General features: G+C 40.4%; 1 protein-coding gene across 4 annotated transcripts in view; it reads left to right on the top strand.

The window, feature by feature from the left end:
• Nucleotides 1–22,857, top strand: part of PXYLP1 (2-phosphoxylose phosphatase 1) — a 63,562-nt gene that overhangs the window by 21,121 nt on the left and 19,584 nt on the right. For 2 of the 4 annotated variants that reach the window (XM_013188113.3, XM_048062923.2), the window contains exon 2: nt 4,109–4,240. The exons of 1 other annotated variant lie outside the window; for it this stretch is intronic. In XM_013188113.3, the coding sequence (XP_013043567.2) occupies nt 4,162–4,240 (79 nt within the window). In that variant the 5' untranslated portion in view covers nt 4,109–4,161. Of the gene's footprint in view, nt 1–4,108; nt 4,241–19,898; nt 20,045–22,857 lie in introns of those variants that run through there. One more of the 4 variants, XM_013188112.3, reaches the window with a different exon arrangement.

Genomic DNA, 22,857 nt, shown 5'->3' with positions numbered 1-22,857 from the left:
TTGGTTCTGCTGAGTGTCCTGTTCCTTCCCTTCTCTATTGCTTTTCCTAGATATTTGTAGCAGTGGTGGATTTGGTCATAACCACAAGATACCAGCCACTGTTTTTCATTCCTACAGGACAAAACGCAAAATCAAAAGCAATAGCAACAGAAAATAGTCCTTTGAATCACCAAAGAGAAGGTTTGGCTTGTGCCGCTTGCTTACACAGATATTTTTTGCAGCTTCTTTTTTAAGAGCATGAAGTTCTTCAGCTGTCTGAATGAACCAGAAGTCCAATGTTCAGGCAATTAGTAGATGGCAAATATACTGCCTGGTGGTCAGCTGCCAAATGACTGGGGAATAATTGATGGAACATCACTCATTAACGTGAAAGTAAAGGCAGGAGTCTTCATTATAATTGCATCTGGTGCTGTCACCTTCATTTTAGATTCCTTCAAAACAGGGCTTGTGTTGGAAAATAAACTGCAGATGTAGAAGAAAGATGAAAGATGCATTAAAAACAATTACAATAAAAAAAACTCTCAAGTTGGTTGTTGTCTTCTGCAGTATAGAGACATCATACTATTAAGTGGGTCCCTGTGTTCTTTCATGAATTTTTCTGAAGCTATCTATGAATGTTACTCCAAATCAGTTTTTTAATGTCTGTAGGCTTTTTGCTCTCCCTGGTAGGCTGTATAAGTGTGCAACAAAATACACTTGTATCTGTCTTCGGTGTATAGTTAGGTTCAGACTTAGTGACCTCAGAAAAGGAAGATAGCATTATTTCTCTTTGCTGTTTCATTGTGACCACTTTTGCTTGCTTGTATTTCAATGGTGTGTCATTTTGATGTGCCATATCACATAAATAAAGTGATTCTATTGAGGCAGACTTTGAAGAGTACTATTGATTATTTATGGAGACATGCTATTTTAATCAAATCAATTTTTTAAGCTGTCATTGTGATTCAGTGTAATAATGTGCTTGCACTTCATGCCATGTAGTAGGTTTGCATTCTAGATGGATACAGATAATTTAGAGGACATAACAGTATCACTACATTGGTATAGGAGTTCAGGAGCAGTGGTTTAGTGTCACATCAGACTTAGTATGAGCGTTGAAAGCATTGATCTTGTAAGTATTTTCAGAGCCTGACCAAAAATAATCAAAGGAGAGAACTTGGCTAATTAACCCTGCAAAAAAAGTCTCTCTACTTTGCAGCCAAGGAGGTGCCGGGGCGGGAGGTTGCAAGTGGAGCACTACGGGGCAGCGCCCTGCCGGTGCTGAGCTAAGTGGGATGGGTACGGCAGCTGCTGGACTGGGGAGCTGCGGGTTAGTCGAGGCCTGGCCTTTAAGTGTAAGGCTGTTTTTGCCCTTGTTTGAGCATGCAGAAGCTAGAACCTTACATTAGAACAGGTTTGGCATAGTCTTGTGAAAGTAGGTAAGGGTTGAGGGTGCTGTAAACACTGTGAGTCATTCTGGCGTGTTGTGGTAAATTGAGACTTTTGGAATAAGTTGAAAAGCGAAGAAAGTTCTGCAGGTAGGTAGTTTTACTGCAAAAGGGGCCTCAGAAGTAGCAATTACCTGCATTTAGTTTTCTGAACAACTATTCTTCAGAATATCTAGGCTGCTTATGTACGTCATGCTTACAATTAGCATTGTCTAAATAAGCTCTGGGTTCTGTAGGACTTCTTTATCCAGACCTGCATTCTCTCTTGAGCAAAAGATCCTCACCAGAGGTGAACATAAATCAATGCCTTCCTGGCACGCTGCAGAAGCTACTGCCAGGGTAGTCCTCCAGGTGCAGGACTCTGCCGGTTGCAGCAGCGTGGTGCAGTCACCCCTGAAAGCAGCAGCTGCTTGCTTAGCTCTGCCGAAAAGAGCCACAGCCCGTACCTGGGAGCAGGAACGCGGAGTTGTCAGATGTTGATAAAACTGACCTTTGAGTACTGAGATCTTACAAGGGGACATGGCGAGACTAGGGCATGACCTGCACTCTGGCCTGTGTGCAGAGTAAATAGATCAATGTTTTCCAAATGTCATGTTAGCAGCAGATGCTCTGCAACACACAAGCCCCTGGTTATGTGGTAGTATATTCTGTGAAGACCCAAAATGTGTTCTGCTATGTGGCTTGTTTTGTGATCAGTCTGCGTAGGAAAAGAGGTTTTATGGGGAGGTAAGGTTGGTTCTTTTTTTCTTCCCTTCAGGCTTTATTTTATTTTATTTTATTTTATTTTTTTTTAATATTAGCTCCCCTCTTATGATATGCTTCTAAATGCTCCCATCACTGGGTGCAATGCCTACCGTGCTGTCTTCACGTAGCATTTGCTGTCCTGTTTTACCTGGGAGCTCCTTGGGTGCCAGCACTGAGGAGCAGAGGCTTCAGGTCTCAGTCTTACGTACGCTCACCTTATTCCTGGCAGTTTGATATCAAGTGACAGCTGATGACAAGTTGTATTGACAGGCTCTTATTTAACAGTCACTCAACAGCAACTGTTCCTTTTCCTAATGAATTGTAACACAGCATCTTCTAACTTAGCAGGCCAAATATATTTAAAGGAAAATCTTTCTACCTTGTTAATAATGTCTTAACTATTGCATTTAAAACTAAATGTTTTGAAACTTCTGATCTTGCAACTAGGTTGAAAACTAATTTAAACTATTTTGGCAATTTGAGGTGTTACCCCTTTTCCTCCTGTTTTGTGATCTTCCCCTTTTATGGAACTTCTGTTTGTGCAGCGACTGTGTTCCTGCGCGTGGACTGTGCACAAGAGCCCTTGTTCGTGAGAGCTTTTTAATGTTTTACCTTCTCCTCCTGTCTAAGTCTAATTTTGCTTTTTCCCGTGGTTCCCCTTCTGTTCTTCCATCTGTTTGGTTTAACTGCTTCATTCTCTCCTAGTGTTTTGTATTCACCAAGCCTTATACCTTCCACCCTTCACAGCTTTGTTTAGTTTCAGTGGCTTAGTTCAGTTTAGATTCAGCATACCTTTCACTGAGATGTTCCCGGATGAGCTATGATTTAGGGAAACTGACACTGTTAAAGTCATTCCTTCTGTCTCTTTTTTGACTTTTTTTTTTTTGCTTTTATTACGGCTTGCACATGCCAATTATGGCGCTCTTGGCATTTTGGAAAAGTACTGTAATAGATCTGGTTTCTTACTTCTCAAAACCTCCAGTTCTTTCAGTTTTTCCAGTTTCCAAAAGCTGTGAAGATAGCTCTCCAAGTATAATGAGACAGAGAGACCTCAATCCAGCAAAATGTACATGTATGTAACATTTCACCACTAGCCCCCACTTCCTTCATTTCTGAAAGATCACTGCTTACACTCTGGGTCCCATTGCTTAATACTAAGGTAATGATAATTGCTTAATACTAAGGTATTGCTTTGGCTCAATGCATAGATCAATAATTCTTCTTAGGACTAACCACAACAGATAAAAACAAGAAATTCAGTGATTCATGAGACGTTTTCAAATACTAATGAGAAAAATCTTTGGAATAAAGTACTGGAATTTTGACATTGTGATTGTACCAAGATCTTGATCTCAGTCTCTGAGCACTGATAAAGCCAAGTCTAATGACAGTCTCAAAACTCCATCCTGGTAGGATGGGTAGTTTTTCAAGTACAGAAGGGTTTTGATAAAGAGAGATGCATTAATCTCATGTGTGCATTCTCAAAAGCAGGAAAGAAGCAAGAGAAGTTTCTGCTGATTTCCATCAGCAAATAAATTCTGGGGCAAGAAGAAACATTGGTGGCAGAAAAGGTTATTTTCTGTCAACATATTTGGATGTGCTGTCATAAACAACTAGATTCAGAGGATCGGAGAATCTCAGATTGTTGCCAGTGTTCTGGTATGAGCATTAACCCTGTGTTAGCAAGAGAAAATAATTTGATGGGAAAAGGCAGAGTTCTTTTATTTACTTGAAAGTTCTGCATTATGGAAATGTAATCTCATAACTGGGTCAAGACAACTTCTTGATACTGTTGTTCACAGTTCGAATCAGCTTATGTGTTTGCCTTTAAGAAGTAACTTGACACTGTCAAAAGGATATTTGAATTTGCTTTGATTTAACTGATACTCCCACATCTGAAATATATTTGCCAATGTTTTGTTGTTTGTTGTTTGCAGAAATTGTTGACACATGAAGATGAAACCATGAAGAGAAAGCAGAACGAATAATAATGCTTTTCCGAAACCGTTTTCTGTTCTTGCTGGCTTTGGCAGCCTTACTAGCCTTTTTGAGCCTCAGTCTACAGTTCTGTAAGTGTGTCCTCATTGTCTTGTCTGCATCTCTCTATGGATATGTTTAAAAAGTAGCCATGTTTACATGTCATTTAAGCATTCTTTGTGTATTTAAATACTTGTTTTCAAAAATAGGAAAGCAAATGTAAGAATTAAAACAGTTTTGTGTGCCATGTAGGGATCCATACAATCTAGAATATTTTCAAATAAGGCTATTTCAGAAATTCTTAGTTCTGTAGTGCAATTAATTAATTGAAAGTGTCTTAGTCCTTCCATGAAATAAAACCAAACACATTTGGGGTAAAACCTGCTGCAATTTGTATTTTACATTGCATCAGCCTAGACAGGATTGAGAAAACTGCTGTGAAAGAGGTTGGAACTTCTCCTTATTTGTGCCCTCACATTAGGAAACTTTTAACAGTTGAATTGGCTTATCCTTAGGTTTATTTAAGAAAAGATAAATCATGGTCTGCTTCACATCAATTAATCATAGATCAATCCAGAGGGTGGTCATTTACTGATCCGAGGGCTGGGGCACCTCTCCTATGGAGACAGGCTGAGGGAGTTGGGGTTGTTCGGCCTGGAGGAGGGAAGGCTCCAAGGAGACCTTACAGCGGCCTTCCCGTACCTAAAGGGGACTACAGGAGAGCTAGGGAGGGAGTGCAGTGTTAGTACAAGGGGGAATGGCTTTAAACTAAGAGAGGGTAGGTTTAGATTAGATGTTGGGAGGAAATTCTTCCCTCAGAGGGTGGTGAGGCCCTGGCCCAGGCTGCCCCATCCCTGGCAGTGCCCAAGGCCAGGCTGGATGGGGCTGGGGGCAGCCTGGGCTGGTGGGAGGTGTCCCTGCCCAGGACAGGGGGTTGGAACGAGATGATCTTTAATGTCCTTTCTAATCCAGACCAGTTTATGGCTAAATTATATGATTTTAATGTAAGAATATTTTAAAGCTCTGTGAGCCTTCTGCCGGTCTATATATAGATGTATATATTTTTTTCAGTTTGCATAGAGTGAGTAATTTCCTGGCTTGTGGCTAAAAAAAAAAAAAAAGAGATTACTTTGGATTTAGTTTCTTCTATGTATATTGAACAGTTTCTTCGTATTTAAAAAAAAAAAAAAGGAACAAAACAACAACAGAAAAACACTTTGATTTTGTTAGTATCTTTTTTGTCTTTAAACTCGTTTGCATGTAATACAGAAACCTATGGCTCCAAATGGCTTTTTCAGCCTCCTGTGAGTACATGCCTTTGGGTCTGAGTGTAGCTTGTTTTGCTGCAATCAGTTTAGGCTCTTTATGGCTAAAGCCTGATATTGTATGCTTGGATAAGAATTGTGTGTAGGGTGAAGGTCTTGGAGGAACCTCAGCTGAAGTATGAAACTGATTTTTTCACAAAAATGAGCTGTATTTAGAGAAGGTAGGTATACAGAGAAGTAAATTACTTTTTATCAAAAGAGCAAGTTAATTTTCCAATTAATTTGGAGATAATATTTGTGCAAGAGGGATTCCAGGAGCTAAAGAAGTTTGAGGAGTGCTTTAAAAAGCACTTAAGCTACAGCAAGCAGCCCTTGTGAAGCTTAGAGCCAATACCAAAATGCATATAGAAATTTTTACAGAATGAGAGCTGCAGAGCAGGCCAGCAGGGACCAGGTAGTTTAAGTAGCCTAATATTTTAACTCCTGCCAGCTTCAGGTTGTAGAGAGGTTAATTTAAACTTGTCACAAAGGCCATCTCCAAAGCCAAGGCAAAATTCTCTTCTATCACAACAACCAACAAAATTGGTCAGATTCTGTGAGTTCATCGTGATCTGCTTTCAAATAAATGATAGCTGTAAATTTTTATACTCCTCTAATTTATTATTCCTATGTGGTTTAGTATTAAACTAAGGAGATCCTTGATTCTGAACTTGAGCTTTTGATGAAACAGACACAAGTATTTCCTTAAATATTTGCATAATACATTGTCAATGGAAGCATAGTTTCAGTTCTGTCTTACAGCAGAAGTCAGTATGACTGATACCAATATGTAAAACTGATGCTTTGATAAAAGTGACCCAAGTACTAGAACATAACCCACGTTCTGACTCAACAAAGCAGTAATCCCTACCTGAGAAATTCCAGAACATTGTTAAGAAAACTTACTGCTGCTTTAAATTCCAACTATTTGTTGTGTTACTACATACTTAGTAGATCTGTATTTACTATTTTTCTCCTTTTTAGCTATTGCGAGGTCCTTCCTATTGAACATCTTCCCTTGCACTGAATCTGTTACCCTAAGATAACACATTTCAGAGGTTTGTTGATTCTCACTGTTACACAGTGTGGTAGTAATGTAGTCTTGTTTCATGTATAAAGTTTTTTTCTGAAAGCACTATGCTTATTTTCTTTTTCATCAGACTGTAGAATTTAGCTTCCAAATTCTGATCCCCTCCAAGCTTCCTGATGCAAATTTTGGTTATGTTGCTTCATAATTTGAGTCAGATCATGGAATGAAAATGAATCATCATAGAATCATAGAATGGCTATGATATGTGTATGTAATATATAGATATGTATATGTAATATACACTTAATTTTCATTATATACATATCATTTTCATATGCATATAATATGAAAATGAGAGTTAATACATTTAGACTTCGGAAAATACCCCACCCATGGACGATGGGAGCTGTCTCCTGAAGCATTTGGTGTGGGAATGAATGTTCTAGGCTGTTGTGAGATTGTGATTCTCTGTTAGCAAGCAGGGTGCAGTTTTGAGGAAGAGGGCTGGTCATCTTAAAACATGCTACTGCTTTTCTAAGCAATGAATGTTGAAAGGGTTTCTTCCTCCAGGTCATAACTTTGTTTAGAAAAGCGAAACAGTAACATAAATGCATGATTGCATAAGTGGGACATATCTTCCTTTTTTTTTTTTTTTTAACCTTCTGCTGTAGGGCAGAGCCTAGTTCCTGTAGAAGCGTGATACCTTTTCCTTCTTGTCCTTGAGCTGAAGCGATTTGAAGCCAGACCTGTGATTTGTGGCTGATTCTGCAGTGAAGCAAGCAGGGAAGACCCAAGTTCAGAGGGTTTTCCATAGGTTCCCAATCAGTGTCACAAACAGAGCACACGGGGATGGCTGACAAGATTACTACCCGCTTGAGCTGAAAGGGTTCAGGCATTGCTTGCGGCAGTTGGCAGCCCAGTACTTCAGGTCAGGCGGAAATTGATGCTGGTTTACTTTAATGGACTGTGTTGTGGAAGGTCTGGAGCTGCTTCATAAGCAGCGATTTCTGCAGCCACGATGAAGTGGAGATGATGGGTGTCATACGTGTCAGGAGTCCTAATGCAAGTCCATCCGTTCTTGTAAGAACAAGTCCCAAGGCAGTTGTTTGAGGGCTAACAGTTGTCACATCTGAAGTTTATACAGAAGGAAGAAAAACAGCGGGGAAAACAACTGATACTGGCTGTCAGAGTCTTCAATACTGGTAGGCTGGGGCAGACCCAGGTCACTTTGCTTCCTGTTTTGATGTTTGTTCTTAGACCCTTTCTTTTCTACAGTGGTTTCTGATTTCTGGTCTAAACTAATCTCCTTTCCTGTGGTTTTCCCATGGCTGGTGCTCTATGCAGTTAGAGCATACTCTCTACTAGTGCTTAACTTACAGGGTAGACCATTGAGAAAATTTCCCCCAAATCTGTTTTGAGAGTAACCAACAGTTCTGAGTGCTGTCAATGTTTTGCCCCTGCAATAGTTGCAGTGGATTGACACGAACCAGTTGTCAGTGCCCACTCTTACCAGAGCAGAAGCTGTCTTCTGCTTTGTGTCTGGGATACGGTGGTACGAGTGGTGTGGAAGGCAGCTCTGTGGAGCAGGCAGCTCACGTTTGTCAAACATATGCTGGATTGGCTTGCTGGATCGAATGCCATTCCATCGGGTGCTGGAATATTGCTCTCCTAACGTCCTGGTGGTACAACTAAAAACTTACCTGTTTTGCTTTGTCAGTGAAACTGCAGAATGGAGAAATGACCTGTCCTAGATAGTGGACTGTTCTTTTTGTCTCTCTAAATTGTGGTTGTAATCAAGTTGACCAGCACTGCGTATTTTATTTCCATACAAACAGAGTGAATGCAAGTTGTGATGCTTTGTGCTTTTTTTTTTTCACTAGAGGAGAAGGTTGCAGTGATTTAAGTCTTCATTCCTACTTTGTGCTTGGTAAAACAACAAGAGCAGTGCAAAGAGACTGTAAACACAGTGGCTGGGGGAGTTCCTACAGTACTGAAACAGGATGGCAGCTCAGCTAGATTCGAGTTTGATGTTAGGGTTGTGTCAGCCAGGCTGTGGTCATGCAGCCTCACAGGGGGGAAAGGCATACATTAGGACCCTGTCAACATCAATTATGTTGGTTAGAGCTCAGATCAGCACAGAAACAGGAGATTATCTTTCTTTTTTCACCCCTTAAGATTGGTGTAGTACATAAGGACCCAATTACTGGGCATGCACAAACCTTCCAGTAAATTAAAACATCTGTGACTGCAGAAGCCTGAAGGTGGGTCTCTACAGGATATTTCAATAAGTTACATATATTTGAAATTACCTTGAATAAACCAAACTAAAAGGAAATTTAAAAGTTAGCTGTTACGATGCAGTATGTGATCTATGTAAAGCTTACTTGACAATTACTATGGATTTTAATTTTTTAGTCAAATGCTTGTAAATATATTTTTTAATAAAACAAGTGTATTTAAAGAAAAATAGTCAATACAAAAGGACTAAAACTACACTGGGAAAGCATCTCTTTCTACTAACTCTTTACCCTTGTGGAGGCCATAAATTATAGACTTTCCTTTGAGCCTGCTTCAGGCAGTTGTGGAATTGTTAAGGCTCTGGCACTCAGGCAGATCCTGCATATACGAATTCTCTACTTACGTGAAGCTTGTTACCCTCAGTACCATGATACTTTGGTCAGTCTCAGGCCTGTCTTTCTATAGAAAAGCATTTTGGTATTTGCCACTGCTTTCTAAAATGTCAGCAGCTGTCAGGCTTGAGCGTCATTGTTTTCAGCCCATCTGGATGTGACTTTTTTTTTTCCCAATAAATTTTATTTCACTGTACTTTCTGTTGCCTGGTTTGGCACTTGAGATTTTGATTGTATATATGAGTTATATGAAACAGAAGACAGGATTCTCCACCAGGAAAGGTAGTGAGGTTTTTTTTATTGGCCCAAGTGCTACGGGCTGCTCATATTTTCTGAGGACCAGTAAGAGCACCATATGCAATCCCATCAGGCTGTTGTCTGTAGGAGATGATTGCTGTGCTGCTGCACAGCCCCTTTTGGAAGCTAGTTCACTTTAATAATCCCAACCCTTCTGGCGTGGCTGCTGCTGTGTGCATCCCTGCTTTGTGGCCAGATACATCTGTGCAAGATCAGGTGGAAGCAGTTGGAGTTCAGCTCAGCATCCTTGCCTCTGCTCACTCCAGCTCCTGCTGCAGGGAGGCTGCAGTGCGGTGGACGCTCTCCTGGTCTGAGAAAGGGGGCCCCAGCAGGGACTGGCAGATGAGAATAGATTTGGAAGCCGAGGGGCGTAGTGCCCCTGTCGAGCCTTTCCACTGGCAAAGCAGGATGTGCTTCCTCAGCTCGGGAAGCTGGAGCCGCGTTGCAGTTTGGACCTATTGTAAATACATAACATGTTCAATGTAAGAAAAGAAAGTGTCACGTTCTTCTTATTTATTACAATGAACCATATCTAAAAAGTTGCAACTTTGGAAGTCTTGAAGCAGACAACTGGTTTCTGGCATGTGCTGCCAGCATACTGAATTAAAAAGAGACCAGTATCTCCCTTCCTGAATTTTGCCTTCAAGCTCAGAAGCATGACAGATTGTCCACTAATAAGACGGGTGGTTTTTTTTTAAAGTACTAATTTATATTTAAGATCAAAGGGAAAAACAACTCACAAATAATATATCCAAGGCTGTGTACGTTTTAGTAGTGAATGAAGAAAACTACTCATAAACATGTTTTTTTGTTAAAGATAGTTGTAACTGGATATTTAAATGAAGAGTAGCTGTTCTTTTGTGATTCTTAAAAAGTTCTGTAATGTGTTGTTCAGGAATCAGGGTGCATGTTTGCATTTTGCAGTAGTTCTGACTTATAGGGGGATGAGACACGATGAATACATCAGAATGATACTATGGGACAGTCTTATTTTCTCCCACAAAAACTGAGAAATCATTTTAAAATATCAGCTTTAAGTATAGGTGAGGTTAAGTTGCTTCAGATGGGATTTGACCAGTAGAAGTTACTTGGCAGGCTACGGAACTTCATAAATCTTTATTAAATACATGTTTTGGCTCCATCCATTGTTAGTTCACAGTTAGTTGAGCCGTATTTACACAAATTAATATGAGCCATTAAAGTGTATGGTTGAAGGCTCTTGTAAATAAAGCCGAATACTTTAAATAAAATAAATAAATAAATAATAATAAATAATAAAATAAATTATTTTAAATAAAATAAAGCCCAAGAACTAACTGCAAGTCAATACTTAGGCATCTGCAAATCCTTACTACAGTAATGGGTTAAATACTACAGGGAAGGAAATAAGACTGGAAAATAATAAAACCATCTAGCATCTTTTTTCTCAAAATCCAACTTGAATCCTGGTTCCAATATCTGCAAGAAAGTTTAAAAACATTGAAATCTGTGAAATTAAATATTTTAATAATTATTAAACATTGCAATTTTTTTTTTTTTTTATTTTTACTATGAAATTAAAGAAATTTAAGGACAGTCTCAAAAGTATGTTCCTGTGCTCAGTTGTTTGAATTTCACAGGAATGGTAAAACAACGAAGGAAAATGGACTTTAATAATAGGAAGGGAATAAGTTTATTCTTTAGTGAACCAGGCTCCTTTTTTTTTTTTTTTAATCTGTGTAGTGCCAATGTAAATGCTGCAAGCTCTGTTGCCCCTGAAGCCTTAGACCAAATGCTGAAGCAGCCCTCTGCACAGCTACTTCCCATGTACACTTCTGTGTGGAGGTGTAGTAGACTTTTGGGAAAGCAGGGAGGGGACGACAGCACAGTGCTTTCTTCTGGTGACTCGCAGTTTTCTTTGCCATGCCTCTTTGGGTATGTAATTGTTTACAGTTCTGTGAGCTTGTATGCGTTGTATTAGTCTGTTCTGAATTTGGTAGGGGTTTGGGGAATCGCTGCGTGGGGCTGTAATGGCATCACTGCAGTTGCAGACAATTTGAGATAGGGTACATAGAATAAGTAGCTCAGGCAGTACACAGAATAAGTAGCTCAGATTTTCTGCAGTGCTTTAAGAAGTACTGGCTGTTCTTTTTTATTTTTTATATATATGGGGTGTATTTCTTGTTCTTATGCTATTTGTTTTTTTTAACTTTCATCTACAGGCCAGTAGTTTGTCTTTGTAACTGACTTGTATATTTTTTCTGACGAGGGCAATTTGTATTTTAATTTGTATCAGTTTGATGAAGGCTAATTTGAACTAAGATGTGGGACAGCAAAGAAATTGGAACTTTTTTCTTTTACAGGTTGCTTGGTCATAACCAGGCCTTAGGGATGTCTGTCTACTATCGTTCCCAGTGGCAGGCGGTTTTAGCCCACCGGGTAACTTTTGAGCTGTTTCTAGCTGAACTTGACTGGGCAATGCCCTGTGCAGCCAGATTTGATTTAGCCCTACTTTGAGTGAACCAGTTGACCTGCAGAGGTCCCTTAAAACCTAAAATATTAGTAGCAGTAGATCAGATTTTTTTTTTTTTTTTTTGCATGAATACCTCGTTTCTTTGTTGTTTATAATTTCAGGAGCATTACCCTGATCAACTGAAGGAAACACTCACTTGCCAGTGCAGTTCTCTGTTCTTCATTCCTTATGGTCTTTGATTCTGAGTTGTGGGGCCTTACTGATAAATAGCGCGGGATTGTTTTGTTTCCATTTGCAGCTGTTAAATTCTTTACGTTTGGTTTGGTGTTTCAGGTTTAGTTCAAGTAGGTGAAGTCTGCTTTTATATAAGCCCTTACTTCTCATAGGAATATGGCCCCCTCTGTGCAGAGTTTGTATTCTAGCTCTGCCTTGGTATTTTCAAGATTTTGGATTTCAGTGTTGTGGTGGCAGCTGCGTGGATGCAACCCCCACGCCGCTGCCTGCTCCAGGCTGCCTGGGAGATGCGCTTTGTGCAGCTTTGGTCTTTGCTCGCCTGTGGGCAAGCTGGGAACGGCAGAGATTGCCAGCACCTGGTCGTGCCACTCTTCTTCCATCCCTGGTGAGCTTTTCTGTTCTGCTGGCTAGGCAACGGAAAGCGATTCTCATCCCTGACGGCTTTTTATTTTCCAGGTACAGTTTGTCAGCTGTTCGTTCCCTTGCTGTATGCTGCCTTCCTTTGTACATTTGTTTTTAATCATGTTTTACAAAGATGATGTGATCAAAGCAAAACCTGAGTGTCTTAAGCTATAACATTACACTTAAGGTAATGACAGCCTTGTCACGCTGCTTTGTTTTAGTACAAGCCCTCTGTTAATTTCTGCTGACCACTGTAATGTGAGATCAGTTTTCTGAGAGTTCACAATCAAATCAGTTGCACTAACGTTAGCCCTCTTACTTGCTTTTATCAGAGCTTTTATTAAAATGCTATCAATTGTGGGCAGATTCTTCATACAATAACTGCTCACTGCCCTTTGTTTGAGATACACTTAAAGTTCTTCAGATGTTAATGTTCTTCAGATAGTTGTTCATGTTTCTTCTTAGGCCTCTTAATTTTCCTCTTGCAATTTATCTGCTGGTGGTTTTGGCCTTTCATCTCTGTTTTTGCTGGGCTTTCATTTTTGAATGATAGAGTGGCTTTTTTGATCCAAAGTGTCTCTTCATTTGACCATGAAGATTTTTGAAAAGCATGTAATTTCTGTTCCCAAAGTTACTTTGTTTGTAAGTTTTTGAAGCTCACTGGGAGAAGAGCAGTGCTTACACATACTAAATGGCATTGTGGTTTGTTTGCTAATGAGGTGGGGTGTTTACAAGGCTGAGGCTTTTGTGGACTTGCTACAGGGAAATATGAAATCTTGGAAAATATAAGTGATCTCCCTTTATGATTTTTGGGAGATGGTTGGATTAAAAGAGATGGAAGCCCTAGGTCCATGGTGTAATTTGGGTTTACCAACTGTGCACATTAATACTGGATGAAGACAAGAAATATGATTCACCAGCTTCCTCCAACCTGGTTTACAGCTACAGACATCGATAATTCTGTTCCAGAGGGAGCTGTTCTGAGTTTGTAAGACTGATGACTGCGTCTTTCATTACAAGTTTCCCCAGCACAAAAATCTATCAGGCACTACTGCGTTAAATACGCTGTTGTGGGGTTTCCTGCTAGCCAGTCTGTGGCAGCTCGCTGGACAAACAAGTGAGCTGGCTTGGCGTGGATCTGCAGTGGCATATGGTGTTGAGATCACTTCCTCGAGCAGGTCGGTTCGTGGACAGAAAACAGTTGGGATTAGATGTGAAACAGAAAGGTGCTAATTTAATGCGGTAGTTAAAATATTGATTTGAATTTGTAAGGCTTTGTGTCTTTGAAGGACACCGATGTAGGGAAGCACCAGATGTCTGTGGATTGTGTTTGACTGATGACATTAACATATTAAACAGTTTGCATCCTGAGCCTTTGCAAAGGCTGTGGCTGAACCGCAGGCTTTCTGTTTTATCTTGACTTTTGGGCGGTAGTCCTTTGGGAGAAAGAGAGATTACTGTAACTGCCGCAGGTGTGAAGAAACGGAGATGCTGCTGAGAACCACAGCAAGCAGCTCTGTTGGGAGGTGACAAAATGCTTGGCCTGGTGAGCTGATGTACAGTACTCGTTGCAGCCACAAAAGCTGCTGATGTGCTGGCTCAAACTGAGGGAATGATGCTTGTAAGGGTGTAGTGGGCAGGCAAAGCTGCGCTTTGAAGTCCTTTTATTTCTGTTTGTTTTACTTACATATTTTTGCTTTTCTGTTTCAGTATCTAGATGTTCTAGTATATGCTTTAATAAAAGTTGACTCAAGAAGTCATTCTGAGTTTTTGGGATGGCATTTAAGGAGAGTGCTAAGGAAAAGAGGCAGCCACCTGCTCTTGAAGCTCTAAATTACTCTCTGCTCCTATCGCTTGGTCTTCAAAGGGAGGGGAAAAACATTTTATCTAGGATGACAGAGAGCAATACTGCACACTTCCAGTTCTTATCCATTCGAAGAATGTGAGCTTAGTAGCAAGAGTTAGCGAATTCCGTAGAGAATAAGCCAGAGGGTATGCATGTTTCAACAGCAGAGAGACCCTGCCAAAATTGTAAAGCATTAGCGATGTACTGCAGGTAAGAGAACAGGAGCAGCTGCTGAACTGACATGAACTCTTCTGTATGGGCCATATGTTGTGTAATTTTCAGCTGCTGTAGATGAAAAGAACGCTGAAGACACAGGGTTTGCAGTCCACGTTCTTGAGAAAATACATATTTTCTTCTGCTGTGCTGAATACTTTGTGTAGTTGGCCTCTGTGCTCAGTTCTCATGCAAAATCTGCCAAGAATCTTTTTTTTTTCCAGTCATTATGTAATCGGTGCTGCACAGCTTCCTGCTCCAGTTTTAGTCAGATCCATTAAATATACAGGAGAAAAAGAAACGAGTGTCTTTAACTTAAAATAAAGGTCACCACCCACAGGCGAATTATGGCAGTGGTGTTCAGTGTTTTGTGTCCTGGAGCTACCTTTTCATGTTGACCTTTATTTTGAGACAATAGTATGAAAATGGGAACAGCTGATAACAATCTCTGAATACAGCTGATAGAAGCTGTTTTGAAAATCTGTTCCAGGATAATTCAACTAGATTAGTTAATTTACCAGTTGCTGAGTTCTGTAGACAGAAGCAGGACAGAGCTTTAAAATCTTATTGTTGTGCTCATGAATCTTTTTAGATAAGTAATAATGGCTGCATCCGCTGTATTTATAAAGCCGTGCTTTCAGTCTGTAAAACCTCTTTAGCCTTTGTTTACTTAAACCAGTGGTCTTCAGGACACAGATTTGATCGAGTGATCCCAGCCTGGTGAGACGCGGCAGCTATGCAGATGTGTTGGTAGGAATTACTTCATTTTAGCATCGTGTTTATGCAACCCTTCTCGTGTGTGTCCTGAACAAGCCTGTGGTGTGCTGGGGACTAACAGAACAGTTTAATCATAAGCAGTGGTGGGGCTTTTTTTATCATGTCACTAAATAACCTGGAGCATGAGCAGTATCTGACTTGAGTGAAATGTTTAAAGGGCAGGAAATCTGTCTAGCTTGTCTAGATGTCTAGCAGGAACCTCCTCCCACTCTCCTTCAATTGGGCTGGGAAGCCAAGCAGTGAGGTAATTAGTGAGAAGTTTGCAAGGAGAAGCTTTATTTCGCATATATATATATATATATATATATATATATACACACACATATACAAGAAAAGAGGGCATGTAATTGATGGAAATATAAATCTTTTCCATGTTAAAAACTTCAGTGTTTCAGCGTAGTAGGAAAATAAAATATACGGGGTAGGTTTTCACTTTGGTAGGAGAAGTGGAAAATGACTGTCGTCTCTGGAATTTGAAAAGGCTAGAGCTTGCAGTCAGCAGGGCTGCATTATTGCTGTCAAGCTGAAAATCCTGGATGCTGTTTAAGCAATGCCATATGCCCTCCTGAATTGTCAATTGAAAAACAAATTGGGGTGGGGGGAACTGAAACTGTAAAGCTCTTTTCAGAACCCCATCTGGACGGAATAAAAACGCAAGCGCCCATTGTGAAATTTAATGTCTGATTGAATTTGGCCTCAAAAACATAACACTAGTAGGTCTGCCATGTTTTGTTTTGGTGCAAGATTGATTTTCTTAGCATATTTATTTTCTTTGTGCAAGTCAGATAGGGACCCTGTGTGAAAAATCAGCAAAACATGCAACTAATGTGGGTAGAAATAAGAAACGTTATATCAACAATACTGGTGCGAGTTGTTTCAGGCTGGTAAAGCTGCCACGTGTGCTGGTTGTGTGTAGCTGTTTGGTTTTGATCATGAATACGTGGACAAGGCACTCTGGCCTTTTCCACTGAGTCTAAAGAGGAATAAGGCCCAGAGTCAGCGTCTGCCTGACGATGGCTCCATGGGCAGAAGGCTGATTTTTGGCAATTGTCCTGAGACGAGAAAGTTTTAAGGAAGTTCCTAACCTGTGATCCAGAAAATAGGCAGTTAAATAGACTTTGATCCATTCCTGGAAAGAAACAGGTAATTCGGACTATTTCTGAGCAAGTCTGTGAAAAGCAGCAAAGAAAACAGCCAATTTACAGTAGTTATAAATTGTCCATATGGAGATTTGTACCTCCAGTGGAAAACTTGAGGGCTCTGAAAACCAAGGAGGCTGAAAACTCATCAGGAATTAGACTGAAAAATAAGCTTTCAGTTCCATTGCACGCAGTGAAATTACATGAATAGTGATTAGTAAAGATACAAGTTGTAGCCACAATCATGTTAGTACTGTTATAGGCGAAAGAGACGAGGCTGAGTTGTGAAAGCTCGTACCGGGGCATGTGATAGATTTCCATTTTGTTCAGCTGAAATTTAGCTTTCCTTATGTTTGAGTTTATGCATGGTGGGAGACTTTGGTGAGGTTTCTAGTTTGTTTGTTTGTTTGTTTGTTTGTTCGTTTTTCTCCTTGTATGCTTGTATGAATAAGGCTTTCTTAGAAATGCTCGCATTAAAAAACCCTTTCCAGCTCCCGCTCGTTCCCCCTCGGTCAGGTCTGACTGCCCCGGATCAGTTAAGGTACAGCTGCAGCCTACCAGCCCTGCTAAGTGTCCATTTCCTGCGAGTAAGCATCTGATATGCGGGATGCTTCTGAAAAGTGATCTTTCCTCCACTTTAAAAAGAGAAGCAGCTTTTTTATTTACTTATATAATTATAAGTGGTTTAGGTCTCTAAGGAGAAAATTACCTAGACAAGTTATTGAAAAAAAAAAAATAATCAAAGCTTCAGGAACCATGAAATAAAAAGGAAAACAATACCTTTAGGTAGCATTTTGTTAGATTTAATGTTTCCAGTGGATATGTTCATCTCAGCCTTCAGCAGGTGGTATTCTTCAAGTTACATGGGATGTCAGAGAAAGTGTAGGAGGGAAACCAAGAAGTGTTGGTGGTGTCTGGCCGTGGCTGAGCTCTGCAGGTGGAGAGAGGGCAGGAAGGGAGTGGATGCTTCTGGCTCTGTGGTGTCTGGGCCTGCAAAAGGAAACGGACATCCACCTCATCTTTATTAAATCATAAGTAATTTGGGAAGAAAAAGGGAAACTTCTGTGTTGTCACTTGGAAGCAGAAGATGCAGTTTGAGGAACACGAGGAAATTCAAGCGCAGCAGTGGAAAACAGGTTTTAAAAAGCAGTGCATTTCTAATATTCATTCATACAAGAACCAGTGCATCAAAATTAGGGGGGGGGAGGGGGCAGAGTTTGTGAGGTTAATAATTATTAGTAAGAATTGCGAATATGATTTTCTATTTCACATGTCTGCTGTAGCATTCCTCATTGCCTTCAAAACCAAAAATTGATATTTCCCTGTGGGAAGGGGTATGTGTGTGTTTACCTGATTGGATCAATAGAACTATTTTAGTAGGTCAAAATAGGGTGTAGTGAAGGCTATTGCAGAAATCTGTGTTTCTGCAGAACAAAATGCATGTATTCAAGGTTGCCATAGCAAAGATTTTTTCAGCACTTTTGATTAGAGGCACTGACTTGAAAAGAATGTTTATTCAATGATACCTCAGTAGCTACTACTTGGTAGCTGCACTTCTAAATACCTTTACTGAATATTTTTGACTTAGTCTTTCTTTGAACATGAAATGTAGGTTGCTGGCAATAAGGTTGTGCTGTAAATCAACAGACTGCATGAAAATCGCCTAAATTACCGTGATCTCTCTTACAGTAGGAGGAAAAGCAGCAGCAATCCAGAAACTGAATGTATGTCAAGTAGGTGTATGTGTCTGGGCACATCTCAGTCCAAAATTAGCTCTCTACTAGTGCTGAATGTTTGCAAATTCTTGGAAACTTGGAAGAAAAGATCCGTAGTCTCTGTTCACTGTTTGCTCCCATTTGACTGTTCTGTGGATACCATGAGGTTAGAAATTCTTGCCTGCATCTGTGATGAGGTTGAGGGGTTTGTACTGGTGGGTCATCCACTTTCAGACCTTTTTGTTTTCACAGCCTTTTTCAGTGTATTAGAAGGGAAGTGCTTATCTCTGCCGCCCAGCTACTCTCGCAATCTGAAAGCTGTGCTTGTGTGACATAGAAAAATATACTATTGCTAGGTGGAATTATTGGGGATAAATTACACTCCAGGTAACCTCCTTTAGCTTGTCAGGAATTTGTCACAGAAGAGCTATTTGTTGTTGCTGTTCTAGGTTGAATTTAGATTTCTCCCCACCTCCCCTGCTGTTCTTTCTGCTGCCCACCTCCCCCATAGCTCCCTTCCCTCTTTTTGCTTTGGAGGGGTGCACAGAGGCATTAGCAGCACTGTAGGAAGAAAGCCTTGAAGCTCGGAGCCCACGCTACGATAGAAAGGGCAGCGGTTTCATAGGGGGCTTTCTGCAGAGAAAACATCTGTGCTTTGGGGGCCCTCTGCTCCACGTGCTCCTGAACGGGCAGAAGGCAGCAGAAACAGAAAATGAGAGGATAACTGCTGGAGGAAGCAGAGATGTGGAAAAATAAATAAGTTCAGATGGGGATAGTTAATGGGCAGATCCTGAAGACACTCTCTTCTTCAGAGGACAGATAATATGTTATTTTCTGCTTCTAGGCTGTGTGTTCGCAGCCTTAACAAGCCTTTTTAGAGATATTTATGCTTCTTTCTCTTAATAGTACTTGATAGTATGACCACTGTGTGGCTAAGAAGCCTTTCTTGTTGGTGTGATTAGCCATTCAAATGCAGCACATCGGTGTTTGTGCCCTTGTACCCTGTGGATAAAGATGCTGACTGTTAACGCAGATCTAATGTTAGAGAGGTGCAAAACCTGTATTTACTGTACAAAGGGATAAGATGAGACGGGTGGGTTGTGTGTCACACACGTGTATTTGACCTTCATTGATGTTCAAACGTGTTTGTAGCCAAAACCTGTGCAAGTGGCCGTGGGGATGTGCTCCCCAGGCACGAGGGCAGGTGTCAGGAACCAGTCCCAGGGGGCAGCACGCTGCAGCTCAGCCGGGAGTCCGCTGCCACGTGCCTTGGGTCGTGCACTGCGAGCTCTTCAGCCCATGAGCATCTAAGCTATTTTGCCAGATCGTTTTTGTCGCTGTACACGTCTTCACCTTTTCTCCCCATCTCGTTTCTTTCGGAGCATTCCTACCTTTTCTGGTTGTTCTCTACTGCAGCTGAAAGAAACGTCTCCGTCCATCACCAGAATCTCAGGAGCCGGAGCATGTTCGTTCTCCTCTCTGCTGGGCCTTGCCAGTGCCCTGGTAGGAGCGGAACGGGGAGGGGAGGGGAAGGTAGAAGAGGAATAAATAACTTTTTGTATTCTCCGTCATGCACATTTGCTTTTCCTTACCCGTTAGCATAAGGTTACCCATAGTGGGTAGTTTTTGCATTTCTGCCGCGTGGCTTCATTTTCATGTGACTGTTTTAAATAGTATGTTTGCATGGACCTGAAAGAGCCTTCTGTCTTAAAACAGATGAAAACTTCAAGTCCCTGTTTAGTCAGGGAAAACTTGAGGCTAAGATGGCTGCTTGTGGTGCTGCTTCTCAGACTGCTTGGAGTTATAAAGGAAAACAGAAGTGGAGAATGATTTTATTCCCTATCTTTCTGATATTAGGTAAATGTTAACGTGATTTTTTTTTTCTTCTTCATGGATGAATTTGTTCTGGATAAACAGTGGTGATATCTTTTGTGCCTTTCAAACTGAAACTAGGGCTGAAGGAGGGAGAGAAGCTGGTAATGGAGTGATTTAGCATTTAATTTGGTGTTTCTTCTATGTGAATTGTACTTTGGTTTGTGTGTGTTTTTCTGCTGTACTAAATTCTATCAAATTCGTGTCAGCTTTGTAGCCCTAACTCACATCAGACTGGCTCCCTGCTTGGTCCTCTGAATACAACAGTTGATTTGATAAACTTGACATTCTTCCACAGGGGACTAGCTGCTACGTAGGGATTGTTCTGCTCATTATACTGAAATTACCTTTGAATGATTCTCTTAGTTGTTTAGCAACAACTTTTCCAATATTTGCATTTTTTGATGTATTTTCTGGCATTCAGAAATTGGAGTGGGTGTCTGGAAATAGACAAATTAGCTGCTTACTCTTAAAATAGGTCATACTTAATGTACATTGAAAATAAAACCATACATTGTAATTTTTTGATGCTACTGGTTTTGTTCATGAATACGTTTCTTAGTCAAACAGTTAACTTTGTTTAAAATTTTATTTTCATTTTCAGGCTCTGTAGGGTAACTAATTTGATTTAAAAATAAATTACTGGACATTTTCTGTTTAATTATACTGTGCATTCTTAATAAATTAGGAGAGAGAAAAATTAAGACCAACTTATTTAAAGACTGGTTGCGCCATTGACTTCATATCAAAGTTTAGATTTCATTTCCTTTTAATTTTAACTTTAAAAAAGAAAACTGTATTTGAATTCGGAGATGTACAGATTCCTGAAGGAGAGATTCTACAGCAGTACATCGCTATTCTGCCGTGTGAGCAGTGCCCGTCTGTCTCTCACAGGACTGAATTTGCAGTTTGTTTTGTCAAGCCTTACTTGTGTCTGATACCAGTCAATGTGTTTAATTTATTTCATGTTTTAAACAATTTTAACTTGGTACACCAGAGTTGCGTTGAGGTCTTTTTTATTGTTTCTGCGAGCCTTTTTGCTTTTTCTCCTAGACACAGCTTTTTCAAATGTAATGTTTCAAAGTAGCTTTTGTGTAGCTTCTTTAGTTTTTTTAAAATCAGCTTATTGGGTAATAAAATACATTTTCTTTCCCTTTTTGTTGTCAAACTACCTCTATAAAAACATGTACATATTCTTTATAGCTTCAGTGTTGGCAAAGCTTCCAGATAGATGATTGGATGTGTTTCAGATGTATTTCATTAACTACCCTGGGTGTGGGAAATGCACATAGATCAAAATCATCTGTTTAATCTCTGTTTTACATTGTTGCATTCCTGTTACAGTAAAACATGAATTTTGAAAGGCAGAGCAGCGTAAAGATCTTGTTCAAAAGCTCCCTTAATCAAAGATTTAAGTATGATTATATATACATCAGCAGACTTCTGTTTTGAGCAAGTGCATGTTGAGCTAATAGAACAAGTCATATAAAATAGTGCTAAGTTATAAAAAGTCGTGTGAAAGCTATGTAACTGAATACTGATCTTATAATGATTTACAGCTGGAAGAACAGAGCTTGGAAAAAAGATGAATTTCAGACCCAAAGGAGTGGCATTTTTTTCCTACCCTGAGTTGTGTCAGTCCAATGTTACTTGGAGGTGTGTAGGTGTGTTGGTTAGGCAGGGACCAGAGCCCCCGCTAGGGAGACAAAGGTGGGACTGACACAGCAGAGGAGGACTGTCAGTAAGGAGATACTGGGATACAGGGAAGACCCTCTCGTCTTCCAGGAGCTTTACATAAATGCTCCATGTGGTGTAAGGGCTACCAGAACAAGAGCACAAACCGAGCTTCCAGTGCAATAGGGAGCTGGAGACAGGCGTGCAAAGAAGAATTTGGCAGCTAGGAGATAAACGAAGACAGCAAGGGAGCATGAGGCCCAAGTACCTGAAACGAAAATGGAGGGAGAAAGGAGAAGACATCATAAATACAAGAGATGCTAACAAGGTCCAGGGAATAGTGAAAGGTGAGAAAACAAGATGCATCTGAGACGTTAGCTATCAGGATGGCAGCAATACCTCTGTCGGTATTTGGAACAAGCAGAAGTACAAATTGGGGCTCTGTTACTTGGGGCCCTCCTTCCAAAGCACTGAGGCTACAGGATGGTTAGAGCTTGTGAGGAGCTAATTTAACAAGGTGAAATGAGGACCAGTCTTGCCGGGTGGGCTCTTTGGGGTCACCATGCTAAAACTGAGCCGACAGAAAGCAGCTTTCCAATTAGAATTCATCTCCTTGGGCTTGTTTTTTCCTCCCTTCTGAAATAATAGCTATTTTTATATGGATACATTTGGTGGAGATTTCCAGCGGACTGCATAGATTGGTGCCCAGATTTTGAGATATTTTTTGTGTTTAACATTGTTAAATTTAACAGTTAAATAGAAGACCCAGGTATTTGCAGGTAGTCTGGTTGATTTCTTCCATTATATGTTATGCCACATCTGTTAAAAGTAAATACTACACGCAATGGAAGTGCTTGTTTACGTGTCTCGAGCTTTTTGGCTCCAGAGATTTTTTTTTTTGATAATTTTCTTTGAGCAACCTATAAATAACTTGAATCATTTAAGTCAAGAATGTTCAGAAAGGAAGACCACATGGTTGTGCCGCAGGTAGGTTCAAAGTTAGAAGCTCCTTTGGCCCGCTCCCTGTGTCAGGTACTTGGAAGTGGACAGAGTGGTAGCACTTTGGGTTGCAAATCCTGTGTCCCTTCTTACTCCCTGGTATAATCCAAGCTTATTCTCTAAGC

Source organism: Anser cygnoides, chromosome 9 (genome assembly GCF_040182565.1).
Source record: "Anser cygnoides isolate HZ-2024a breed goose chromosome 9, Taihu_goose_T2T_genome, whole genome shotgun sequence".
NCBI classification, from domain to species: domain Eukaryota; kingdom Metazoa; phylum Chordata; class Aves; order Anseriformes; family Anatidae; genus Anser; species Anser cygnoides.
The sequence above is the reverse complement of the archived record's forward strand: the minus strand, read 5'-3'. Positions and strand labels throughout refer to the sequence as shown.